A 25,147-nucleotide genomic window follows, 5' to 3' on the forward strand; every position below is an offset into this window, starting at 1 on the left:
AAAGGCAATAGGCCTGCCTGGAATGTCATCTGGGGAAGGTTATTCATTTTAGGACACAATGCTAAAAATGTGTCTTAGGCCAAATGACCTGAGATAGTGTTCCTGAACCCTGAGCAACCCTTTTGCCATCCCAGATTGATTTAAGTTAGAATTATGAGTGGGTGGGGTTAGATGAATCCTTAGGATAGTCATTGCTTTTATATTTTCCTGGATAGTTTTAATACGCAGCCAGGATTGAGAATTTCTGGTTTCGTGGTTTTGAGCAGGGGCTCTGAAGCCCAACTGCCTGAATTCATACCCTGACCTATTACTTTTTAGCTCTGTGACTTTGGGCAAGTTATTTATCCTTTAGGAACCTCCGTTTCTTCATCTGGAAAGGCAGACACTGGGAATTTAAACAGAGTTGTTAAGAGACTCTAATAAATGTTACAGTTCTTAGAGAGTAATACCTTGCACATAATAGGTGTTCAGTAAATGTTAGTTATCATCATTATCTGGTATTCTTTTTCTTTTAAGCAGTCATTTAAGTAACCCAGCCTCTTGGAAGAATGGGGAAGTTGGAGTAAGCATCTCAAATCATCTGTAGCTACATGAGGCATCAAATTATTTCTTAATATTAGCAAAATAATAAAAGATACTGTTTTCTGAATGTTCCCTGTGTTCCAGTTACTCTGATATGTGGATAACTTACTTTCAGGAATCCTGTGAGGGGAAAGTATTTATCATTTCCATTTTTCTTATGAGAAAACTAACATGTTAAGAGGTTGAGAAGCTTGCCCAAGGTCCCACAGTTAGGTAAGTAGCAAGGCTGGGACTTGAAAGCTGATATGATAGAAGCCTATAGTCCTAGCCACTCCACCAGCATTCATGGATGCATTTTGGGACTATTCTGCCTCAAAGTGACTTGCTAGTAGTGTGCAGTGGTGCATCCCTATAATCCCAGCAACTTGAGAGCAGGAAGCAGGAGGATCACAAGTTTGTGGCCAGCCTTAGCAAGGTCCTAAGCAACTTAATGAGATCCTGTCTCGAAGTAAGAAATAAAAGGGGCTGGGGATGTGGCTCAGTGGTTAAGCTCTCCCTTTTTTTCCGTTTCTAAATGTCCTTCCTAACATCTAGTTACATAGATGAGATACAGATTGTAGATGTGGTTGGATTCATGGAGAGTGGCAAGACTGTTAATCCCTGTCATCTCTGTCTAGCCAGTTCATAGTATTGTACTTGTCTTGTGATCCAAGCACTCAGGTATTTACTCAAGGAATTTTCCAAGCAAAACAGTCTTTCTCTTATGTTGTGCTTGAGGCACTTTAAAAGTTATTTTTAAATTTATCCCTGTAAAACTACATCTTGTTGATTTCAAGCCTCCATTTCTATCTAGGTTGTTGAGTTAGTTTTCCTTTTAACTCTCTTTCACCTTTTTAGCTACTCCTGTGTGTCCTCTTCACCTTAATTTGTTTGGCTTCTGCTTCTTATCTAGAGAATGTTGAAAAGTATAGTCCTGTATCATGCCATGAAACATAAATGGGCTACTTACAAGTCTTTCTCTGTTATTATTAGGCCCACATTTTCACTTTATTGTCAAGATGCTGGATTATATGCCTTAATGAACTCAGGATGGAACATGGTCTTTTATATTCTTTGAATTTCTTGACCTAGTAATCCTATTAAAAAAAAAAAAAAAAGAACGAAAGAAATGAGGTTAGCATGACTTACTTTCTACTGAACTCATGTCATTTCCTTTGAGAAAGACGTAGTTTCTTAAGGCATCATAGATTGTCTAATAAATTACTTTTCTTTTAAATTTCAGAGATTGATGATAAGATTTCCAATCTGTGGTTTGGGAATTTCTCTTTCCTCTTTATGAAAATTAGTACAGGGTTATTCCTTCTAAAGGTTTTTAAATCATAACTCCATGTATACATTGGAACGTAATTACATTGGGATATAATTCTGGACTGGATGGTATAAATCTATTAAAATTAATTCTTATGCTGTTATTTCCTATCTTGGGTTTTGATGCTTCTTTAATGATAGCTGTTCAACTATTGATTAGTAGAATTGTAAAATAAATTCAGTTCTGCCTTTTTTCTTGCATCATCTTCCCATAGCAGTGTTACTCTAAACACTTAAAAAGAAAGTCATCAACACTTGTGATGAACCTGTTCACTCTGGACTAAATAGTCTTTTCTTCACTAGAATTTTTATAAGCAATTCAAACTCACCAAAAAAAAATTTAGAAAGTAGAGTAGGAAGAAAAGTTACAGTTGTACTCTCATTCATTGCCAGCATTTTTTGTATTTACTTCTAATCTCATTTTGGGCATGGACTTTCTTTTTTCTTTCCCTCTTTGTCATACTGCTTTTTTCATTTTCACTTGATGATGTTACTGTATATTGTGATGTCAGTCTCTCAGATTGTGCTGTTCTTGTTCTCTTTGTCATCATTGTTTACCCTTTATGTGCCTCCCATGTGTGTTCTTTGATAGGTTGTGCTGTCACCTAAGTTTTTTCTGCTTTCTCTTTCCTTGGGGCCATCTTCATGTTGAATTGTTGTATTTAATGTCTTTCGACTTCTTTGATAATTCTGATTTGAGGCCTTAAGATTGATTATTTTTTGTTCAAAGATGAGTTTATATACTATTATCCTCTTATTTGTGGAGTAGTAGTATATAAAATTATTTATATTAGTATATAAAACTATTTTCCATGTTAGAACAGTCAAGATAATACCCTTTAACACCTGGTTTATACTTTACACTCAGTAAATTCATGGATCTCATCTGCCAGTGCATCTGTTTGCTGCCCCCTCAACACTTAGCTCTTTTGATTGATTGGGCATAAGTCTAGCAGCCTGTTTTGTTGCTTTGTTTTATTTTGTGCATGTCACTGTCAGCAAGGTGAGGGTTCTCATCCTTTGGCAGTCTTCCATCAAATCTTGGTTTTAACAAAGTTCCCATTTCTAGAGGATCTTACCACTGCTAATTTGGTTCTCTTTTAAGAATAACTTTTTTTTTTCCCCACCAGCTAATTGAGACCTGTCTCTGCATTGATAATGCTTTTGCATACCCCGCCCCACCTTAACCTTCTTTGGAACTTAATTGTCCATGGGTCAATTCTTGATATGTATACCATTCTCTCTGAATTAAAATAAACATCTGTGTTCAGAGGTTTTGTTCTTTTTTTAGATTTTTAAAAAAAATTTATTTGTTCTTATTAGTTACATGTGTCAGAGGTTTTGTTCTTTTGTACTTAAATATTCTACCTGATATTTTTTTCCCTACTCTTCAGTCTGTTTTCCTTTCCTACCACCGGGAGCCCCCCTGTTCTTTGTTACTTTCTGTGGAACCATCTCTTGATTTCTCATAGGCTCTTTTCCAAAATCATAGTTTTTCTGCTCAAGGAACTGAGATTGAACCCCAGGGTGCTTAACCACTGAGCTATATCCCCAGCCCTTTTTACTTTTTATTTTGAGACAGGGTCTCACTAGGTTGCTTCCAGCCTCTCTGATTTACTGAGACTGATTTTGAACTTGTGATCTTCCTGCCTCCACCTCTGGAGTCTCTCAGATTACAAGTATTCACCACCATGCCCAGCTAAACCCATCTCTTATTCTTCAGAATAAATGATAAAACAAACATTAATTTTTTTGTATTTATAAGTATTCATATGTATTTTAAATGTTAGTAAAAGAAATATATTACATATAAAAAACATTTTGTAATAGCCATTCTTATAGAGTGAGGTGATGTCTCATTATGGTTTTGATTTGTGTTTTCCTGGTGATTAATAATGTTGAACATTTTTTTTCATAATACCTGCTGGCTGTTCGTATGTCTTCTTCTTCTTCTTCTTTTTTTTTTTTTTTTAATATTTTAGTTTTATTTATTTTTATCTGGTGCTGAGGATTGAACCCAGTGTCTCACACATGCTAGGCAAGTGCTCTACCCCTGAGCTACAGCCACAGCTGCTTGTATGTCTTTTGAAAAATGTCTATTTAGATCTGTTGCCCCCTTTGTAATTAGGTTGTTTTTTGCTGTCAAGTTTTTATAGTTTCTTATATCTTCTGGATGACAACCTTTTGTCAATTGTATAGTTTGCCAATATTTTTTCCCATACTGTAGGTTGTTTCATTACTCTGATGATTGTTTCCTTTGCTGTGCATAAGTTTTATAGTTTGATATAATCCGATTTACCCATTTTAGCTTTATTTCCCCTGTTTTTGGAGTCTTGTCCAGAAAATCTTTACCCATTCTAGCATCCTGAAGCACTTTTGCTGTGTTTTCTTTTAGTAATTTCAGGTCTTTCGTGTTAAATCTTTAATCCAATTTGAGTTGATAACAAGTGTTGGTGAGGATGTAGAGAAAAAGGAACCTTTGCCTAATGTTAGTGGGAATGTGAATTAGTACAGCCATTGTGTATAGTCACCCCCACACCCTCTGCAGTGCTGGGAATTGAATTCAGGCCTCATACATGCTAGGTAAGTGCTCTACCCATGAGCCATAAACCAAGCCCTAATATAGCCATTAGGGAAAACAGTACAAAGTTTCCTCAATTAAAATAGAATTACCGCATGATCCAGCAACCCCCACTACTAGGTATGTATATACTCAAAGGAAATGAAGTTAGTATGTCAGAGACATCTACTCCCTTGTTTTTTTGCACTGCTAGTTGCAGTTGCCAAGATATGGAATCAAACTAAGTGTCCATCAGCTGATGAATGGATAAAGAAGATGTGGTACATATATATACCGGAATTAAAATTTTTTTTTTAGTTGTAGATGAACAGAATGTCTTTTTGTTTATTTTTATATGGTGCTAAGGATCGAACCCAGGGCCTCCCACGTGCTAGGCAAGCACTCTGCCGCTGAGCTATGGCCCCAGCCCTTATAACTAGAATATTATTCAGCCATAGAAAAAGAATGAAATCCTATCATTTGTGACAATGTGGATGGATCATTATGTTAAGCCAGGTAGACTAAAAAAGTTGAACTCAGTAGAGTTAAATGGTAGTTATCAGAGACTGGGAAAAGAATATGGGGCAGAGAAGGATGGGAAAAGTCAGGTCAGTGGAGACTAAGTTACAGTTAGGAATAAGAAGCTATGACTTTATGTGTGCACTTAGGGTTCTGGGGATTGAACCCAGGGCCTTCTAAATGCTAAGCATGTGCTCTGCCTACTACTGGGCTACATACCCAACCCTAGAGTGACTATATATAACAGTTATGTACTGTATATTTAAAAAAATTAAAAGAATATTTTCACCATAAAGAAATTATACATTTGAGGAGAGAGATATGTTTAACCTGATTTAAATGTTACAAAATGTATACGTATCTCAAAATATCACATGGCAACCATTAATATGTGCAGTTTTTATGTTTTGATGTGTAGATTAAAAATAAAAACATGCTTGGGAGGAAGATTGAATTCTTGACAGAATTACTTCAGAAAAGGAAGGGAGAGAGGGATGTGGAAAGATTACAGGGGCCCGGTTTTATAAGGAATGTTCTACTTGTCTAATCTTTTAAGAAATTAAGCTTAGAACTATGTAGTAGACATATAGGTTTGTTGTTTTTTGTTTTTGTTTTTTTTTGCTCAGTGCTGGGGATTGAACCCAGGATCTTGTGCTTACAAGGTAAGTACTCTTCCAACTGAGCTATATCCCCAGTTGACATTTAGGTATTTAATTTTTTTGTTGTTTTTGATACTGGGGATTGAACCCAGGGGCACTTAACCACTGAGCCACATCCCCAGCCCTTTTTTGTATTTTATTTAGAAACAGCGTCTCTCTGAGTTGCTTAGGACCTCATTAAGTGGCTGAGGCTGGCTTTGAACTCTTGATCCTCCAATATCAGCCTCCCTAGTCATCTGTTACAGGCATGTGCTGCTGCATCCAGTTTCACTCTATAATTATTTACTCTAGTTTCGTGCTTTGATATATCTAGCACCAGTATCTCATCTTTCATGATTATCTCCACTATTGTACATTTCTCTTTGACATGTACTTAAAACTTTAGAATCAGATTGTCAGGTTCAGTGAATAATCCTTTTCAGTTTGGTATTGCTTTACTAAGGTTAATATGAGGATAGATATGATGTGCTTTTACTAAGATAATTTTCTGAGGTTAATATCCCTGTTCTAAATTAAATCATTTGTTTAATGCTGTCAGTGTTAAAAAGACCTTAGAAGATGGAAAGATCTCCCATGTTCTTGGGTAGGCAGAATTAATATTATCAAAATGGCCATACTTCCAAAGGTGCTATACAGATTTAATGCAGTTCCAATTAAAATTCCTGTGACGTTTCTCATAGAAACAGAAAAAGCAATCATGAAATTCATCTGGAAGAACAAAAGACCCAGAATAGCCAAAGCAATCCTGGGCAGAAGAGTGATGCAGGAGGTATCACAATACCAGACCTTAAACTGTACTGTAGAGCAATAGAAACAAAAACGGCATGGTACTGGCACCAAAATAGACAGGTAGATCAATGGTACAGGATAGAAGACACGGAGACATACCCACATAAGTACAGTAACCTCCTACTAGACAAAGGTGCCAAAAACCTACAATGGAGAAAAGATAGCCTGTTCAACAAATGGTGCTAGAAAAATTGGAAATCCATATGCAGTAAAATGAAATTAAACCCTATTTCTCACCCTGTACAAAACTCAATTCAAAATGGATCAAGGATCTAGGAATTAGACCTGAGACCCTTCACCAGATAGAAGAAAAAGTAGGCCTGAGTCCCCATCACATTGGCTTAAGACCAAACTTCCTTAACAAAACTCCCATAGCGCAAGAAATAAAAGCAAGAATCAATCAATGAGATAGAAAAAAAGTTTTTTCTCAGCACAGGAAACAATCAATAATGTGAAAAGAGAGCCTACAGAGTGGGAGAAAATCTTTTCCACACACACTGCAGACAGAACACTTATCTCCAAAGTTTATAAAGAACTTAGAAAATTTTACATCCAAAATACAAAGAACCCAATCAATAAATGGGCTAAGGAAATGGGCAGACACTTCACAGAAGATATACAGGTGAGCAACAAATATATGAAAAAGTGCTCATTATCCCTGGTAATTAGAGAAATGCAAATTAAAACCACCCTAAGATTTCATCTAACTCCAATTAGAATGGCTATATCAAGAACACAAGCAATAATAAGTGTTGGCATGGATGTGGGGGAAAAGGCACGCTCATATATTGCTGGTGGAATTGCAAATTGGGGCAACCACTCTGGAAAGCAGTATGGAGATTCCTCAGAAAGCTTGGAATGGACCCACCATTTGACCCAGCAATCCCACTCGTCGGTTTATACCCAAAGGACTTAAAGTCAGCATACCACATTGATGCAGCCACATCAGTGTCCATAGCAGCTCAATTCACAATAGCTAGATTGTGCAACCAACCTAGATGCCCTTCAGTTGACAAATGGATAAAGAAACTGTGGTATATATACACAATGGAATATCTCTCAGCCATAAAGAAGAATAAAATTATGGCATTTGCTGGTAAATGGATGAAGTTGGAAAATATCATGCTAAGTGAAATAGGCCAAGCCCAAAAAACCCAAAGGCCGAATGTTTTCTCTGTTAAGTGCATGACAATATATAACAAGAGGGAGGTGATGGGGGGAAGAGAACAATGAAGGAACTTTGGATGGTGTAGAGGAAAATGGGGTGGGAGGGGGTGGGGGACAGAAAAATAGTAGAATGAAACAGATAGTATTACTCTGTATATTTGTGATTATATGAATGGTGTGCATCTACATTGTGTACAACCACAGAAATGAAAAGTTGTACCCCATTTGTGTACAACGAATCAAAATGCAGTCCATAAAAATGAAAGATTTTAATAAAAAAAAATTAAAAAGGAAAAAAAATTAAAACATTTTACTTTACCATCCTGTCTCATGTTCTTTTGAAATAATTGTTGTTTCTTTTAGCATATTTCTTTTCTAAAATTTTATAAACAGGTTATTTGAACTGTTACAAAAGGGTACTAGTGGAATGTGTGATAAGCAGGTGGGAAAATTCTGTCATCTTTTCTGTGTTTTATTTTTCCAGCAATTCCCAAAGTGAGACTAGAGACAATCTACATTTGTGGAGTAGATGAGATGAGTACCCAGGATATCTTTTCCTATTTTAAAGAATATCCTCCAGCACACATTGAATGGTTGGATGATACCTCCTGTAAGTACACCCAATTTTCTGTTGAATATGCTTTTAAAAATGAATTTTAAAGTTTTTGCTGTCTAAAATGGTAAATGATTATGGCCCCAACTCCTTGTTTATGCCTAATCTCTGCTCTTAGCCTAGAAGAAAAAATATTGCCTGTTGATGAGAATCAGCATACCTTAACTAGTCTGCCAACTCATACTCCTTGGGTATTCCTAGTCAACTCAAAGTAGAGATCCAGGCTCTAGCAGATTGATTACTGGCATCTGAGTCTTGTATACTTGATTAAGGCCTCTCTTTCACCCACAGTGGGAAAAGGAGTGGCTTCAATTACATAGTTTTAGGAATGTTTTTAGGGCTTTGGACTTTGGCATTGCTACTTGCCATACAGTTATTCAGAGGGTTGACTTTGCTCCAGTGTTTCTGATCTAGAACTAGACCAGAATGTTCTGACATAGACCTCTCACCTCTACTTGCCTTGTACTGTGTTTTCTGGAATATCACCTGCCTTAACCTGTGAGTTGTCCAGCTTGTGAGCCAAATGTAATTTTTAACTTGCCTTCCCTGCTGAGTCTAACCTGACCTCTGGTAACCACTTTGCTGGCTTCTTGTCTTGACTTACTTCTAGTCTGGCTTTACTTACTGCCAGCTGGCTGACCTACTAGGTAGTGCCCTAGATACCGGCTGGGTTTCTCAGCTGCTCTCTAAAGATGTTGATTCAGTGTTTTCATTGAAAGAAATATGACTGAGTCAAGGGTTTTCTCCTTTTGTCTTTCTGCTTAACTCACACTATCCAAATTCAAGATCAGTAAATTTTTTTCTAGAAAGGACCAGATAATAAATAGTTTAGGTTTTATAGCCATATGGTCCCTTCACATATGTTTAGCTGCTGTGGTAGTGTGAAAGCAGCTATAAACAGTATAAAAACTCATAAGCCTGGCTGTTTTTCAATAGAACTTTTTTACAAAAATGGGAAGTGGGTGTGTACTTTGTTGTACATTAATTATTCCTTAATAAAGATGATTCAAATATAAAAGTAACAAATGGTGGGGCTGGGGTTGTAGCTCAGTGATATAGGACTTGCCTAGCATGTGTGAGGCACTGGGTTCGATCCTCAGCACTACATAAAAATAAATTTAAAAAAGGTATTGTGTCCATCTATAACTAAAAAAAAAAAAAAGTAACAGATGGTGGGCTGGGTTTAGTCCATGGGTTATTATTTGCTAAACCCTGATTTAAGTCATTAAAACTATAGCTAAGGATGGGAGAGAAGGAGGAGTACAGCCTAGGTCTCTTTTTCCTGCAATCTCATGGGGCAGTGTCTAATATTCTGAGTGAGGAACGTGACCTGTTTTGCATCCAGGTCTTTTTCTTATCTTCCTTAGCTTTTGTAAGCTGCAATGTAGGGAATTAGATTAGTTTTATATAACATTGTACTGGCCTCCACCACCGCCCCCCATTCCCCTGCTCAGTCTGTACCTCAGTTGGCAAAGGAGACTAGTTAGTTTCTCTTTCCTCATTTTCTCCTGGATATTTCAATCTGAGAAGTGCTTCAATTGGTATTATGTTTTAAACCTTTCATTTTCAACTATGATTAATGTTAGTAATATATTGTTAACATGTTTTCCTCAATTAAAAAAAAAAAACTGTAGCTAAGGATATTAGAATTAGAGGGACCCTTGGAGTTGTTCAGTTCAACTACCTCATATTGTAACAGAAACTAAGGAATAGATAAAAGAAATTGTTTGCTCAAGGCTTTATAGCTTGTTAGTCACATAAGTGAAAGTCTTTAGACCTTCATTTCCCAAACCAAGATACAGGGATAACATAATTTTGAGAAATGCCATTTGAAATTGGTTAAAGAGGTCTTTGTTCTGCAAGCCTTTTTCAAACCCTTTTTCTTGATTATTTCTCTTCCTTAAATGGGTAAATTAAATTAGTTGCTGCAAAGCCAAGTTGCTGTCATGTCTCCATTGTACACATGCCATGGATACCTTACTCACCCACACTTTATTGTGGGGGAACATCATTTAGCATGTCTACATGTCTAAGATAATAAAAAATAGCAGGGGGCAGTAGTATAATGGATTATCCAAATTTATTTGATAGTTATCATCATCATCATCATCATGAACTGCTAACATTTAGCTGGATGTTGTAGTGCCTGCCAGTAGTCTGTACTACTCAGGACTCAGATAGGGAAGAATTGTTTGAGCCCAGGAGTTTGAGAGTAGGCTGGGCAACAGTGGGATTACATCTCAAAAAAAAAAAAAAAAGGAACTTATTAACACTTATCATATTCTCTTTTTAATATACAGAATCCTTCTTCATGGAATACTTAATAATTATTTTGTAGAATCCAGTTTGGGAATATAGCTCTAGGCTAAATTCATCAGAGATTTTTATCACCACTTTTATACTTCTTTTCATTATCTGATGTGTATACTTACTGATGACTAACTATAACTAGATGGCTAGAGGAACCTGTAACAATGAATATGATGCAGGTTTTGCTCTCAAGAAACTTATAATATGGATGCATTGTAACATTTTATTTTAGGTAATGTAGTTTGGCTGGATGAAATGACAGCCACACGAGCCCTTATCAATATGAGCTCTCTGCCAGCCCAGGATAAAATAAGAAGCAGGGATGCAGTGAAGACAAGTCATCTGAGAAAAGTAAAAAAGGTAACAACACAAAGGAGGGAACTTTGGCTTGAAAGTCCTGTTCTTTACATAGTCCAGGTCCTTGGGTTTCTAAGTGGAACATCATATAGTATTTCCTCATCCCACGTTTCTAAGATAAACTACATTGCTTAGAATCATCAGTAAACATGAATAGAAAATTCTGGACTTTTAAAGTTCTATGAGATGGTGTTATGTTAAGATTCATCTTGTCCCTCACATTCAATTTTAGACAAGCACGAAGACAGTTCAGATGATGATGAGGCTGAAGAAGGAGAAGTTGAAGATGAGAACTCAAGTGATGTAGAGGTTAGTTATAGGGCAAAGATATCTGTCAGGTTTTATTGTAAAAAATTACTTATTGTCCTTTTAAATTTAATTCGTAAAGAATTAATTTAAATTTAATTTAAATTTAATTCTTAAAGACTTTGTTGTGTTCATCTGATTTTTACCATGAAATCTTCTTAGGGTGCACCAGACTCTTGGCTTATATGGATATAACATTTTGTCTTGCGATCTTAAAATAGTATTCACATTTCTGCCTGAAAGAAAGTGGTTTTAGCCGGGCATGGTGGTGCACATCTGTAATCCTACCTACTTGGGAGGTAGAAATAGGAAGATCCCAAGTTTGAGACCAGCCTGGTCAACTTGGCAAGACACTGCCTCAAAATAAAATTTAGGAAGAACTGGGAAAATAGCTGATAGAGTGCCCCTGAGTTCAGTTCCTCATACTGGAAAAAAATATGCTCAGAAAGATTTTGAAGTGGTATTTAATAAGTAAAACTGAGGAAAAGTAAAGTGGGACTGGAGCTGTAGCTCAGTGTAGAGTGCCTGCTTAGTATGTGTGAAAACCCTGAGTTCCATCCCCAGCACCACAAAAAAGAAAGAGCAAGTAATGGTATATTCCCCTAATGGATTATATACTATTAGAAATATGAGAGTGTATCATTTAAAATGTTTCAATATTAAACGTCTGCAGTGTACCAAATTCTTGGTAATAGAGATATATCATCAAAACAAAGTTCTTACTCTCTTGGAACTTACATGTTAGTGGGGAAGATAGATAATACAGATACACACATACATGAAGGTGATGAGTGTTATAAGGAAAGATAAAGAAGAATAAGGAATAGAGAGGGGATGGGGACTGTTGTTTTATACAGAATAGTCAGAGGACAATCTCTGATTTTAAAATTCTGCAGAGGAGCTAGTGCTGCAGGGTTAATGGGTATTAAAGGTAGAATGCTTTCTTACTGGGTAACTTGTCAACTGAATAACTATAAAAAAAAGACATTTTTACATTGAAATGCTGTTTTTTCTTAGTTGGACACATTGTCTCAGGTAGAAGAAGAGTCTCTGTTAAGAAATGATCTTCGTCCTGCTAACAAACTTGCTAAAGGAAATAGGTTATTCATGAGATTTGCTACAAAAGGTAAAATTTAAATTTTTTTTGCATTTTACCTTCAATCAAAATTATAATTATTGAGTAACATCTTTTCTCTTTTGAAAGAAGTTAGATCAAGGGACTGGGGTTGTGGCTCAGAGTGCATCGTCTGGCATGTATGAGGCACTGGGCTCTATCCTCAGCACCACATGAAATAAATAAGTAAAATAAACGGTATTTTATCCATCTACAAGTAAAGAAATACTTAAAACAAAAAGAAGAAGAAGAAAAGACAAAGACAAGAAGTTAGAGCAAGTCATTTCACAAGTTCCCTGCACACTGTAGTATTCTGTGTTTATGAAGTAATGGTTTGCAAGCTGAAAGGAATTTCTGATTTTCAGAGTGAAAATTACCTGTTTGTGTATTTGGTGAATTCTGGCTAAGTAAGTTATTTTCTGTTAAAGCTGATTTGCCTCATTTACTTGTCAGCCAGTTATTATCTGAACTATGAAAACTTTTTAGAAGTTTGTCCTTTTTATTATAGCAATAACATCCTGGTGACATCACTAATATGCCTTTCAGCTCTGACCTTTTCCTAATAGATTTTTGGCACAATGATTTTTGGTGGGCATAAAAATGTATATGTATGTGTACACATTTATATATACACATATATGTTCTTTTAATTATTTGAGAGCTAGTTGGAGCTAACAGTTCTGAATACTTCCATATGTATTTCTGAAGAATAAGGACCATTGTCTTACCTACATCACAGTTACCAAAAATCAGAAAATTTAACTTTAATACCATACTAATACCTAATCCATAGTCCATGTTTAGATTTATCAGGTCTTCCAAAAATAGGTCCTTCATGGATCCCTAACCCCACAGATCTAGGATCCACTCCAGGATGGAGTATTTAGGTATTGCATTGTCTTTTAGGTATCCCTGACTCTGGAACTACTCCTTCACTTTATTTTCCTTGACTGACAAATTTTAGAGTATATAGGCTCATTATTTTATAGAATGTCCCCCCGTTGGGTTTGTTTAATATTTCCTTCTGATTAAATTCAGTTTGTACATTTTGACGGCAAGAATACTACAGAAGTGATTATGTGTCATTTTCAGTGCATGATATCAGGAAGTACATGAAAGTTATTCATCCCATTCTCAAAGATATTAACATTCACTTAGTTAAGGTAATGATTGCCAGATTTTCCCATTGTTAAGTTAACTATTTTTCTGTTTGTAATTAAAACAGTTTGTAGAGAGAGACTTTGAGATTATGTGTATAGCTTGTTGCTCATTGCACTTACATGTAGTATCTTTAGCATCCATTAATGGTCATTTCTTCATTAGTTGACAGTCTGCTCTAGGGAAGAACTTTCCTTTTATACCGGTTATGTGTTATTTACTCATATCAGTTTAGATTTATGGATTTTAATTCAATAAGCTCTAATCTATAGCTGTTATCATTTTGATTCTAAATTGTCTTGTATTTGGTCAGCAAAGCTCCTTCAAGCTGTGTTTGATATCCCTACAATTATTTAAGCACGTGCTTACTTTACAATACAACAAAACATCTTGTTTTTCAAGACTCAGTTTGTACTTACCTTCCCAGTCCTGAAATCAACCATTTCTCCAAGGAGCTGGTAGGCATGGTCTTTTTGGGAGATGGTGTAGGGGAGGACACATACTGATAGATGTTGTCCCATTTCCTGGAGCACTGGATACATTTACAGTGTTGTTTGTCCTTTGCAGTCAGAAAGTGCCCAAGGAGCTGTCGAAGACCTTTGTATTACTGCTTTTGATGAATGTGTGATTACCAACTGCCTTCCTTTCTGTTTACTGGCATTTTAATGTGACAAATGTGATCTTTTCCACATTTACTCATTTGAACGGCTTTTTGAATATATTCCAAATGTTTAGTACTCAGTTTTATTTTCTTGAAGCCAATTTGAGGACTATCACAATAAGCTAGAAAGGAAGATTTTCCAAATATGTGAAATTATGTTGTTTTATTCTTTACCCTTGTTCTGTGTTATTGGAGTGTTTGTCATTCAGAAATGAATATCATCTCTCTAGGGACCACAAAAATGTCACCTTTTCTAAAAAAACCTGTCATGCCTCTTAGAACCTATATCTCATATCGTTTATTTTTTGTAGTATTTCCTCTGCGAAGTTAGTCAACTCGCTAAACACAGCTTAACCTCAGTCATCTGTGTATTTTACACTCCAACCTCTCCACACTTGCATGCCTTAGCAAACTACTCAGAGAGCAAATGTTTATAGTGACGCTGTCCTTTTTTTTGGGTGGGGGGAGATTGTACTCTGATCTAAGCTATGAAAAACATGTATTTTTAAAAGCCATTCAGCATTATCTTCATGCTCAGGAATTCCTAGGTAACTGTTTTAATTAATTTTTAGATGACAAAAAGGAACTTGGAGCAGCCAGAAGAAGTCAGTATTACATGAAATATGGGAATCCAAATTACGGAGGCATGAAAGGAATTCTTAGCAATTCTTGGTGAGTCCAAAACCTTTAAAATACAGTAGTTTAAATAGTAATTAAACTTTCTTAATCATTCCATTGGTATTCTGTAGTGAAATGTAAAACCCTTTGCGGACTGAAAAAGGAAGGCAAGAAAGAAGAATTCAAGATTCTTAATTGTGGTAATGATATGAGAATGCTGTTATCAGTTTCATTTAAAATATCTGTTTCAGCACCCTACTATTGTATCATTGTGTACTTGAAATGAATTAATAGATTTTCAATATTTTTTCCTATTGATTCCTGATCATGTGCTTATTTTGGCATGTTCCAGGAAGCGAAGATATCATTCCCGTCGCATTCAGCGGGATGTGATCAAGAAAAGAGCCCTCATTGGGGATGATGTTGGCTTGACGTCATATAAACACCGACATTCCGGTAGTTGCCTGCTCAGCTCTTGGGTAGACACATGTTTGGCTCTCGAAATCATATTTTATTCTTAATACAGTCTTTTAAGGTTCCACACTTTATCATCCTCTCTTCCTTGCCCTCACTCTCTGCCAACATATAGGAAAGTAAGTCAAGTCACAATTCATTTTAAATTGCCCATGCAAAGAAGTCAAATGAATTTATAAAAGCTGTTCTAACAAAAAAGGCCAATATAACATAGGAAAGACTAAAATAAAACTTTTCTTAGAAACCTAATTTTTCTACTATTAATATCAACACAACTGCATGAAAAATAATTTTTTACTTATCTGATCAAATGGGCTGATTTTATTGTTCCTTTTCTGATAATGTAAATAGGGCTGCTGTGTCAAGTGCTTATACTTACTGATTTGTGCCCATGAATACCACAGAAAAGTGGAATTTCATGACTTGGGTCTTTTTCTTTCTCTTTTTTCCTTCATGTTTATTTGGTAAATGAATAATTTTCATTATGTTTCATGAAGATGTGTTTTTATTTGAACTTAATGTGTGGAATCTTCTACATGCTTTATAGAGCTAGACAAGTCAGCATACAAACAGAATAACATGTACACATATATCATTGGAATGGGACAGGAAGACGTGAAGTCTATACATTTTTACTTAATGAGTATGTACAGAATTAATGTTTGAAAATTGAATATTACTACATTTATTTTTCTGTTATAGTTATACTTTTCCAGTTTCAGTTAAAGATTATTCACTCTTTATGCTAAAGGAATTAAAAAAGTAAATTGCCTCTAATTCTAGTATCTTAATGTAGCAACTGATTTCATATTACATTCTTTCCTGTTTATTTTCATAAGAAATGTTATATTTCTTGTAAATATATACTTTATATTCACGTATTATAAACATCTTTCCATAAACTTTAAAATTAATAATTGATTTTCAGTAATTGGAGTGGTTGTGTGCTATGAAGTCACATTAAAATTGTAAAAACTAACATTACAAAGCCTCTGGTCACACTATTTTTAACTAATTAAAGATACCTTATTTGATGTATATTCTTGATTAATTAACATTGAATTCACAGCCAACAACATAGTTATACTTTAACTTATACCTGAATGAGGCACATGTATTTTCTCTGTAAGTCACATCACAGCCTTCTTGCACTTAACAACTCTAAGCAAGCCCTTCAACACTTTGAGGGCCATCTTAAACTGTGAAACTACCAACAAAAAGCACAAGAAGCAGAAGTAAGATGGTCAGTAGACCACAAAAAGGACACTTATTACAGTAGAAGAGATGGAATAAGAAGGTAGAGTGTTCCTTTGACCTCTGCTGGAAAGAAACTCATCCAGTGACTCAAATTTCTTTGTTGCGCTGCACATGTCTGCAAATGACCTTGAAAGTACCCCAAGTATTGACTTAGAGGTCACAAGTAATTTGACAGATTTGCAAATACAGAACTTGTGAATAATGAGAATTGACTGTAATTTAAATAACTTTATAATATTCCATACTAGATCATACTTTACCCAATCATTCTCTATTCTGGACGACAGAATGGTGTATGATTTGGCTTTGTTATAGATAATGCTCCAATGAAACCTCAGGGATGGGAATTTTTCTCCTTTGTAGAATAGAAAATCACACTTATTAGTTTTAGCCTAAACTTTTCCTGATGTCTTCTGGTTAAATTTCTTCAGCATTAGTGAATGTTCCTGAGGAACCTATTGAGGAGGAGGAAGAGGAAGAAGAGGAGGAGGAGGAAGACCAGGAAATGGATGCAGATGACCGGGTGGTGGTAGAGTACCATGAGGAGCTTCCAGCTCTCAAGCAGACCCGGGAGCGGAGTGTATCCAGGCGGTCCAGTGCCAGCAGCTCAGACTCAGATGAAATGGACTATGATCTAGAACTGAAAATGATTTCCACTCCCTCACCAAAGAAAAGCATGAAAATGACTATGTATGCAGATGAAGTGGAATCTCAGCTGAAAAATATTAGGTAAAAAATGTTTATCAATATTGCCTCTTTTTTTTTTTTTTTGGTACTGGGATTGAACCCAGGGGTTCTTTACCACTGAACTTCATCCCCAGCCCTTTTAATTTTTTCTTTTGATTTAGGGCCTCACTAAGTTTCTGAGGCTGGCCTTGGCCTTGCAATCCTCCTGTCTCAGCTTCCTGAGTCACTGGAATTATAGGTTTGTTCTACCATGCCCAGCTCAGTGTTAGTTTTTTTAATTTTAATTTAATTTCTATTTTTCTTTAGTGCTGAGGATCAAACACAGGGCCTTATGCATGCTGGGCAAGTGTTCTGTTGAACTACATCCCTAGCCCTTAACTTGATTTTTAAATACTAATATAAACACCTTAATTTCATAATTACTCTTATCTATTCTAATTTTAGTCCTTTGTAAGAGTTGAATAAAAACATCCAGTTTTTCTTCTGTATAAGCAGTGGTCCTTGTTATAGAAACTGTAAACAGTACAGAAAGTAAAAGTCACCTGTATTCCTAGCCCCTACTGATGATAACAATTGTTAGCAATTGGGGTGAATAACTTCCAAGTTATTTTATGCATATACATAACGTATAAAGAAACTATAGTTATATTTGTATAGAAATGAGGTTATGTTATTTATTTGTTTGCAGTGTGCCTTTTCCCATTTAATATATTATAGACATCCTTTTTTCAACCCTATGCAGTCTCTTGTTTGAAAGTATCATGATTCACTTAATCCCTTATTGATGGGGTTAGGTTTTTATTTTTTACTGTTTTGTTAACTAGATAGATTCCTGAAAGTTTAGTTACTGTACTAGATTCCTTCCATGTTTTACCCACATTACACCTATTACCTATATCTATACCACCTTAGGTATTCCCATTCTTCCTAATCTTTCGTGAACAAAAATCTAGTATTTTTAATGTGTACTTTTTTTACTAGTAGGGATGAGCATATTCAGTGACTACAGATAGTGAATTCAAAACTCCAAGAATTAAATTCTGGGGATAGTCTAAGATGTTCTTGTGATACATTTGGGGAAGGGAGAAAGACCTTTAAATTGATTTGTTTGTATGACCTCGTCACATCATTATTTTTAGTTTTTGTAGAACTTCCTACTGGCAGAATAATATTGGTAGATAGCATGGTAGTAGAACTTGTTCACAGAGAAAATCTGCTTTTTAAGAAGGGGATTATAGACTCTTGTGTCTGACTACAGCTGGATTACACCCTACGTGAGCAGAAAGCCCCAAGCTCTTTGTAGGCCTCAGCTTAGCATTTGTTTGTCCCAGAAGAAGAGGACTTTTACAGTCATGTACTCTGTGATAGCATGTGGGTATCGTGAGTGGAACTCACCATGGGAAATAGCATCCTGCTCTCCCTCACTAGTCTCTTCACAGCGGGTTGAATTTGGTTTTCTTAAGTAAATTATTGTATGTGGTGTTTGTTAGTGAATGTTGGCTATATTGGATTGAGTTTCTTAAGTTGTTTTTTCCAGAATATGAGATTATTGCCTGGGCTTTATTTCACAGTTGAAGTTGGGTAACTAATAATTTTTTTAAAGGAACTCCATGAGGGCAGATAGTATATCCTCAAGCAATATAAAAAACCGAATTGGTAACAAATTGCCACCTGAGAAATTTGCAGATGTTCGACACCTGTTAGATGAAAAACGTCAGCACTCCCGTCCGCGGCCACCAGTCAGCAGTACTAAATCAGGTATCGTTCTTCATTTATGTTTCTGGGCTTCATTCTGAGCTCCAGAGAGCAAATTGGGGCAGGGATAGGTTTTTCTATAAAACTTTGCTGTTTTGAACTGATTTAATTATCTCTATTTTTCATGTCTGAATTTTGATCTAGACTTTGGAATTTCAGGACATGAAAAATAATCAGACTTTGGCAAAACTAGCTTTCAGTATTTTTGTCCAAAATAGTTATTTTATTCTTTATGTCATTGGTGTACTTTGTATGCAAGAATAATAAAAATTAAATTGGATAGTTTTATAAATGGTTAAGAGTTTTGAACTAAACCATTTATGCATGCATTCATACAGCAGGTATGCAGTTGTGCTTGCTATCAGGCCTGTGTTAAAAGCTAGCATGTAAGAATCTTTGGAAAGACTGCAAACCATCATAGATCTCCTGAGAGAATTGTGGAAGTCTTCTTAGAGGAAGTGGTTTACCTGTTTTAGAAAGATAACTTGGGAGTGGAGTGGGGTGGGTTAGAGAGTTAAATAAGTAACAGCAACCTGAACTAGGTCAGGGACAATAGAAACAGAGTGAGAATGGGATGTCTTGGGAAGGAAGACTCGGTACTGGGAAGCAAGAGAGAAAAAGGCTGAGAAACCACAGAAAAGGGCTCAGCCTGAGTTGCCAGGGAAATAGATGGGTGCCACTCTTTAGGAGCAATTTAAAAATGGGCAAGAACCCCAGCACAAGGCTTTGGCTATGAATGTGTCACTACTGTTGTTGCTGTTAGGGAGAACCAGTTCAAGCAGTTTTGTGAGGCAGGGTTAGAGGAAGAACAAATTTGGCTTTGGGCCTCTGGCCTTGATCCTTTGCTTTATGCCCTGTCTTATATTTACTGGTTAAATGTAGTAAGTTCATTAACTACTAATATGTTCAAAGATTTGTGGCTTCTCTCCTTGGTAAACTTGGAGTTCTCATGTTTAGTTTTGCTTGTTTCTACCCAAAAAAAAGGCAATTCTGCTTTAGAAAATTTTTTTCTGAAGCAGTCAGTTGAGATTCTTTTCCCTGTGATAGCACCTGCCTCTGAAATTCCCTAGGGAACTTATGAAGACTAATATGAAGAGAAAAGTCTTTTAGGAGGCTGATTATGTCTGGTTCTATGTCCTCACTCAGGGACATCTAGTGCCAGGTCCATAGGAGATCTCAGGTTAACAGTATAAGTAATGAAATACACACATTTGTTGGTTATTGCAGTACTTTTTTCTTTTTCCAGATATACGACAGCGGCTAGGAAAAAGACCATATTCTCCAGAGAAGGCTTTTAGTAGTAACCCAGTGGTTCGGAGAGAGCCCTCTTCAGATGTACATAGTAGGCTAGGTGTTCCCAGGCAAGATATTAAAGGCCTCTACTCTGATACTCGGGAGAAGAAATCAGGTAGGTAACTCTTAAAACTGATAGGAATGAAAATTGGAAAAGAGCAGAGGCAGGGAGCAGCACTTGCTACAAATAAATGATTTTTCCTCTTCCATTATCATTATTGTGGTCATTGTTATTATTGTCATCATCTTCTTCAGGCTAACAGGAAAGTTTAGACATAAACTTACATATTCCTTCTTCTTTTAGATTAGCACAAATCCTTTTTAGTTTCATGTATGTATTCCAGTCTTTGTCCATATAGATATCCTTTTCTAAAGAGTATTTTATTGTGATCATTTTTCCATATTGTTATACTTTTCATTAAACTTTTAATTCCTTTTTTAAATAGAATTTCTGCACCACAAAATTCTAAACACGTATTTTTCTGTTGTCAGATTTTAATAAAATATACTTTAAAAAATGAGTGGATATATGCCCCCCTCAATTTGCAGAATATTAGAGCTACAATTTCCTGGCAGAGTGAAGCAGCACACAGTGTAGTGAGTCTCACCCAGTCAGGGAAGCTATGGCAAGGAGCAGCCTCTCATGTGCCTAACGAGGGGGCACCTGCTCCTAGCAGTAAGGATCTCCTATTCAGTCTTGACCCCTTCATTTGCACACAGGGGCTGCTGAAGTCAAGGAAGTGAGTTTTTTTTTTTTTTTTTTTTTTTTTTTTAAAAACCCAGGGCTGCACAGTGGTTCCAGGTGTCACAGACACTAGTGTCTCCTGCACGTCAGGGGTTGGCAGTACCCCTGCTTCCTCAGAATTACTCTGGATGTCAGCATGGCTGCCAAACTAAAATGCCTTCTTGCCCAAACAGGTAGCTTATGGACTCGCTTAGGATCTGCACCCAAGACCAAAGAAAAGAATATGAAAAAAGTGGATCACAGGTCACCAGGCACTGAGGAAGATGACTCCGAGCTACAGAGGGCATGGGGGGCTCTGATTAAGGAGAAAGAACAGTCTCGCCAAAAGAAGAGCCGGTTAGATAACTTACCATCTCTCCAGATTGAAGTTAGTCGGGAAAGCAGCTCTGGTTCAGAGGCAGAGTCTTGATGCCCCCAGGGCCTGGCAGCTGCCTAAAACCTGACATTCTTGCGCAGGGTAGGGTGCTGTAGGAACTTGCCCTGCAGAAGTTGGCGCCCCTCCCGCTCCTCATACAGTCACCCTCAGCTCTTGCTGCTTCAGCAAGACTTCTTAAGAATGTGACGAGTTTTGAAGGGCATCTCTCTCTTTTGCTGCAGTTAAAGTTCTGGGCCCTCAATTCTTTCCCCACCACCCCACAAGCTTTACCCTTTGAGAAAAAGGCAGCCCTCCAGATTTTGTAGACGTTTTTCTTAATATTTTTAACATTGTGTCTTTTAAAAGAAATGTTTTACACAGTTCATCCAAAGAGCAGAGAACTGAACTTCTCACTATTGCCTTGGCCCTGACAGCTGTTACCAGCACCCTTTTCCCAAGAAAAGTCAATTCCCAGGTGCTTATTGGACAGCCTCCGAGGGGGGAAGATGAGGGAAACTGCCAGCTCACCCTTCCAGGACCCTAATGTGGGGGTTGAATCTCGAGGACCTGACCTCAGAGGTACATCAGTGCCGCCCAGGTAGATAAGAGACACAGCATCAATCGCGCTTCCGTTCCTCCCTTGGGAATTTCTGTTAGAGGCCTCCTACTGGCTGTCAGCTTGATGTGAGATAAAGTTCAGTGCTGTGGGATTTTAGGAACAAAAAACTGTGACTTCTGGATTTGGGGTTGATCTTTGTGCTAGGGGTGGGGTCATGGGTTAATGTTGAACAATTTTTTAAGTCTGTATTATGTTTTAAAATATTAATGATTTAAAAGTTTAAATTTTTAATTTTTATATGTGGAAGTTCTCCTGTTGGCTATAGGGGAAGTTCAAGTGGTGTCTTCTTTGTGCTGTTAAATATATATTATACTTTGGAAGAAGACAAAAAGAGGAGTCTCATTATTTTTAAATGATCCTAAGTGTATGGTCTGTTTTTGTACATAGAATTTAACTTGGTTTTTGGCCACTGTAGGAAAAAAAAAAAATCCATCCATCTGAGATGGGATCTTGTTTATTATCACTTTAGAAGTGAAACACTGATAATTTATATTTTCTCTAAGTTGTGGCTGAAGACTTCTTCAAAACTGGCAAATGAGATAATAGTTTTCAGAAATGTTTAGCTTATTTTTTTAGCTCCTTTCAGATTATTTACCATAAAAAGGAGGTAGGATATTTGTCTTCCTGTCTTATTTTTCTTTTGAAGTATTTAATACTATATTCTTCTACAGACTTAAAAGTCACATTTCACTTCACTTATTAGAACTTAGGAGTTAGAATAATTAGTAGAAAGACTGTCCCTTTGTGATGCTACAACTCTTCACTTACCTGGATTGTTCTGCACCCAGTGCAACCCTGGATCCTGGAGATCTTGTGGCTGAGTTGATGTCACATTGGTAGTTGATTATACTGTGGGTGCTAATAAATGCAGAACAGTTTGTTAATAAAGAAAGTAAAGACTGTGAGTCTTGAGGGCTGTAATGAATACTGTTTTGTACAATATTTTGTTGGTTAACCTGCTTTTTTTCCTCCCTTTAGAAAGATGAGAGCATATAACCAAGGCATATTTCGGCTTCCTAGGATTCTAGCAAGAGGTGGTTCTGACTTCTGTGCCAGTGGAGACAAGGCCTCTGAGGTTTCCCAGCTCAGCTCTACTTGCCCTCTGAAGCACCAAACTCAGAGCCAGGTTCTTAGGAGGAGGGTTCCAGGGTTTGGGGGGGTTGGTATAGTTAGAAGTGCAAGGTCCTGTGAGTCAGATCCTGGATGCTAACCCCTGGTTCTGCTGGGCCTTAATTTCCCCACCTAGCAAATTGATGGGCTGGTATTGGAGGCTTCTAGCTTTGTTGGTGCATCTCAGTGGTGTTTTACTCTTCCCAAACTGCCTTTGCAGTGGGCTGTCCAGTACTACTTTGTGTTGTAGGTGACCAAAGGTCAAGAAACAGTGGAAGTCATGAGGTTGTGGACAGGGACTTATTCCTCCTATCATAATCTCTGGTTCTACTGATGTCCTTGTGGTTTCCTAACTGATATGGTCTCTGTAGGGTTTAGAAAATGCCCCCTTAGAGACTTTCCTTATTTTGTTTCCCAGCAGTTCAACCTCATTTGCCCCCATGGCTTTTCGCACTCTCTAGTCTACTAAAGTTACTGACTTTCTAGGCCTCTCTTACTCTACAGCCTGCTGTTAGCCACTCAGGTCTTGCAGCATCTCAAGTGTGCCCTGGATGCTTAGCCTTATCTTTGGAGCTTAGGAGTGAGGATGGACCATATGCACCTCTGTAATCACAGAGACTCTGGAGGCTGAGGCTAGCCTCAGAACTTAGTAACACCCTGTCTCAAGAAATGGGCAGGGAATGTAGCTCAGCAGTAAAGATTCCCTGGGTTCAATCCTTAGTACTGCAAAACAAAACAAAGCAGGTGGGACAGTGGGGACAGCTTGGTAGGCACTCTGTCATGTTTTTCTCTGGGGTACTCTTTGTACATGAAGGCAATAGGGCTACATGCTTTTTTGTATTCCTCTTAAGTCCTTACATTTAGGAGATTTTAAATACAATTTTGCTGCTTGATAATGACTTGCAGATACCTCATTTTGGTTTCCCACTTTCCCTCCTGGGAGAAGTACCAGGTACCCACAAGAGTTTCGAGAGCCCACCACAAGTTGTAAACTGTCCTGCCCTGCCACCCCTTCTCCCAATCTGTTTCCATAAATCTCCCCTTGTTTCAGTCACTGTCTATCCCATCCCTTCTTCCTCGACCTCTGCCAGACTGTCCCTGTCCATTCTTCTTCATACTGTAGCCAGGATAGATGTGTTGTTGGCAGCTTAGTTGAGATATGATATATATAGCATATGATTCACTCATTTTCATCCATCAGCATAATAAATTTTAGAACATTTCATCACCAAAAAAGATATCCTGTACTTAATAGCAGTTATTCCCCAGTTTTCTTTTTCCTAGCCCATAGCAGCTACTAATCTTTCTGCTTTATGGATTTGCCTGTTCTGGACATTTGTATGAGTGAAGTCATATTCTCTTAACATATTTCAAGGTTCATCCATATTATACTGTATTAGCACTTTATTTTTTTAAATTGATAAATGATATTTCATTGGAGATTCTACATTTTACATATTCATCAGTTAATGGACATTTGGGTTGTTTCTACTTTTTGGCTATTATGAATAGGTTTCTATGAAATATAGGTTTTTTCATAGAAGTAAATTTTCATTATTCTTGGATTTTTACTTGGGAGTGGAATTCCTTGTCTTATGCTAACTTTCATCTTTTGAGGAACTGCCAGTCTACTTTCCCAAGTAGCTGTGTCACTTTCCTTTCCTACCAACAATATCTATGGGTCCCAGCTTGCCCACATCTTTACCAACACTTCTTATTTTCCAATATGAAATGCTATCTCGCTGGTTTTAATTATGCATTTTCCTAATGACCAGTGATATTGGGCAATTTTTCATGTGCTTCAGGATGAACTTTTTTGATGGGGGGTCAGTACTGGGGATTGGATCCAGTAAGGGTCTACCTCTGAGCTACATTCCTGATTCTGTTAATTCCTCTGCTTGAAATCTTTCCAGAGTTTCACCATTACCTTTAGAATAAATATCCAGTTCTTTAATAGCTTATAAAGCTCGGTCAGGATCTAGCCTCTGGCATTATCTCTTTCCTGTTCTCCCCATTCTCCCCTGACTTTTGCTCACTAATTCCCTGGATTTACCTTGGTCTCACTAGCCTTCCACACTCTGCAGTATGCCCCCCTGCCAGTAACATGATTCCCCCCATTTTCTCTATCTCC

At 37.0% G+C, this 25,147-nt stretch overlaps 1 protein-coding gene across 1 annotated transcript in view; it reads left to right on the top strand.

The window, feature by feature from the left end:
* The window catches only part of NCBP3 (nuclear cap binding subunit 3), a 30,789-nt gene extending 6,420 nt beyond the window's left edge, over positions 1-24,369 (top strand). The window contains 13 exon segments of the mRNA XM_079130853.1: positions 8,069-8,194; positions 10,740-10,829; positions 10,832-10,867; positions 11,097-11,173; positions 12,188-12,296; positions 14,676-14,775; positions 15,074-15,177; positions 16,884-17,181; positions 18,743-18,897; positions 20,141-20,302; positions 21,106-21,268; positions 21,722-21,785; positions 21,787-24,369. Coding sequence (XP_078986979.1) covers positions 8,069-8,194; positions 10,740-10,829; positions 10,832-10,867; positions 11,097-11,173; positions 12,188-12,296; positions 14,676-14,775; positions 15,074-15,177; positions 16,884-17,181; positions 18,743-18,897; positions 20,141-20,302; positions 21,106-21,268; positions 21,722-21,785; positions 21,787-21,831 — 1,529 coding nt within the window. The 3' untranslated portion in view covers positions 21,832-24,369.
* Positions 24,370-25,147: the final 778 nt, after the last annotated feature.

This window comes from Sciurus vulgaris (assembly GCF_902686455.1).
Source record: "Sciurus vulgaris genome assembly, chromosome: 3".
In the NCBI taxonomy this organism is placed as follows: Eukaryota; Metazoa; Chordata; class Mammalia; order Rodentia; family Sciuridae; genus Sciurus; species Sciurus vulgaris.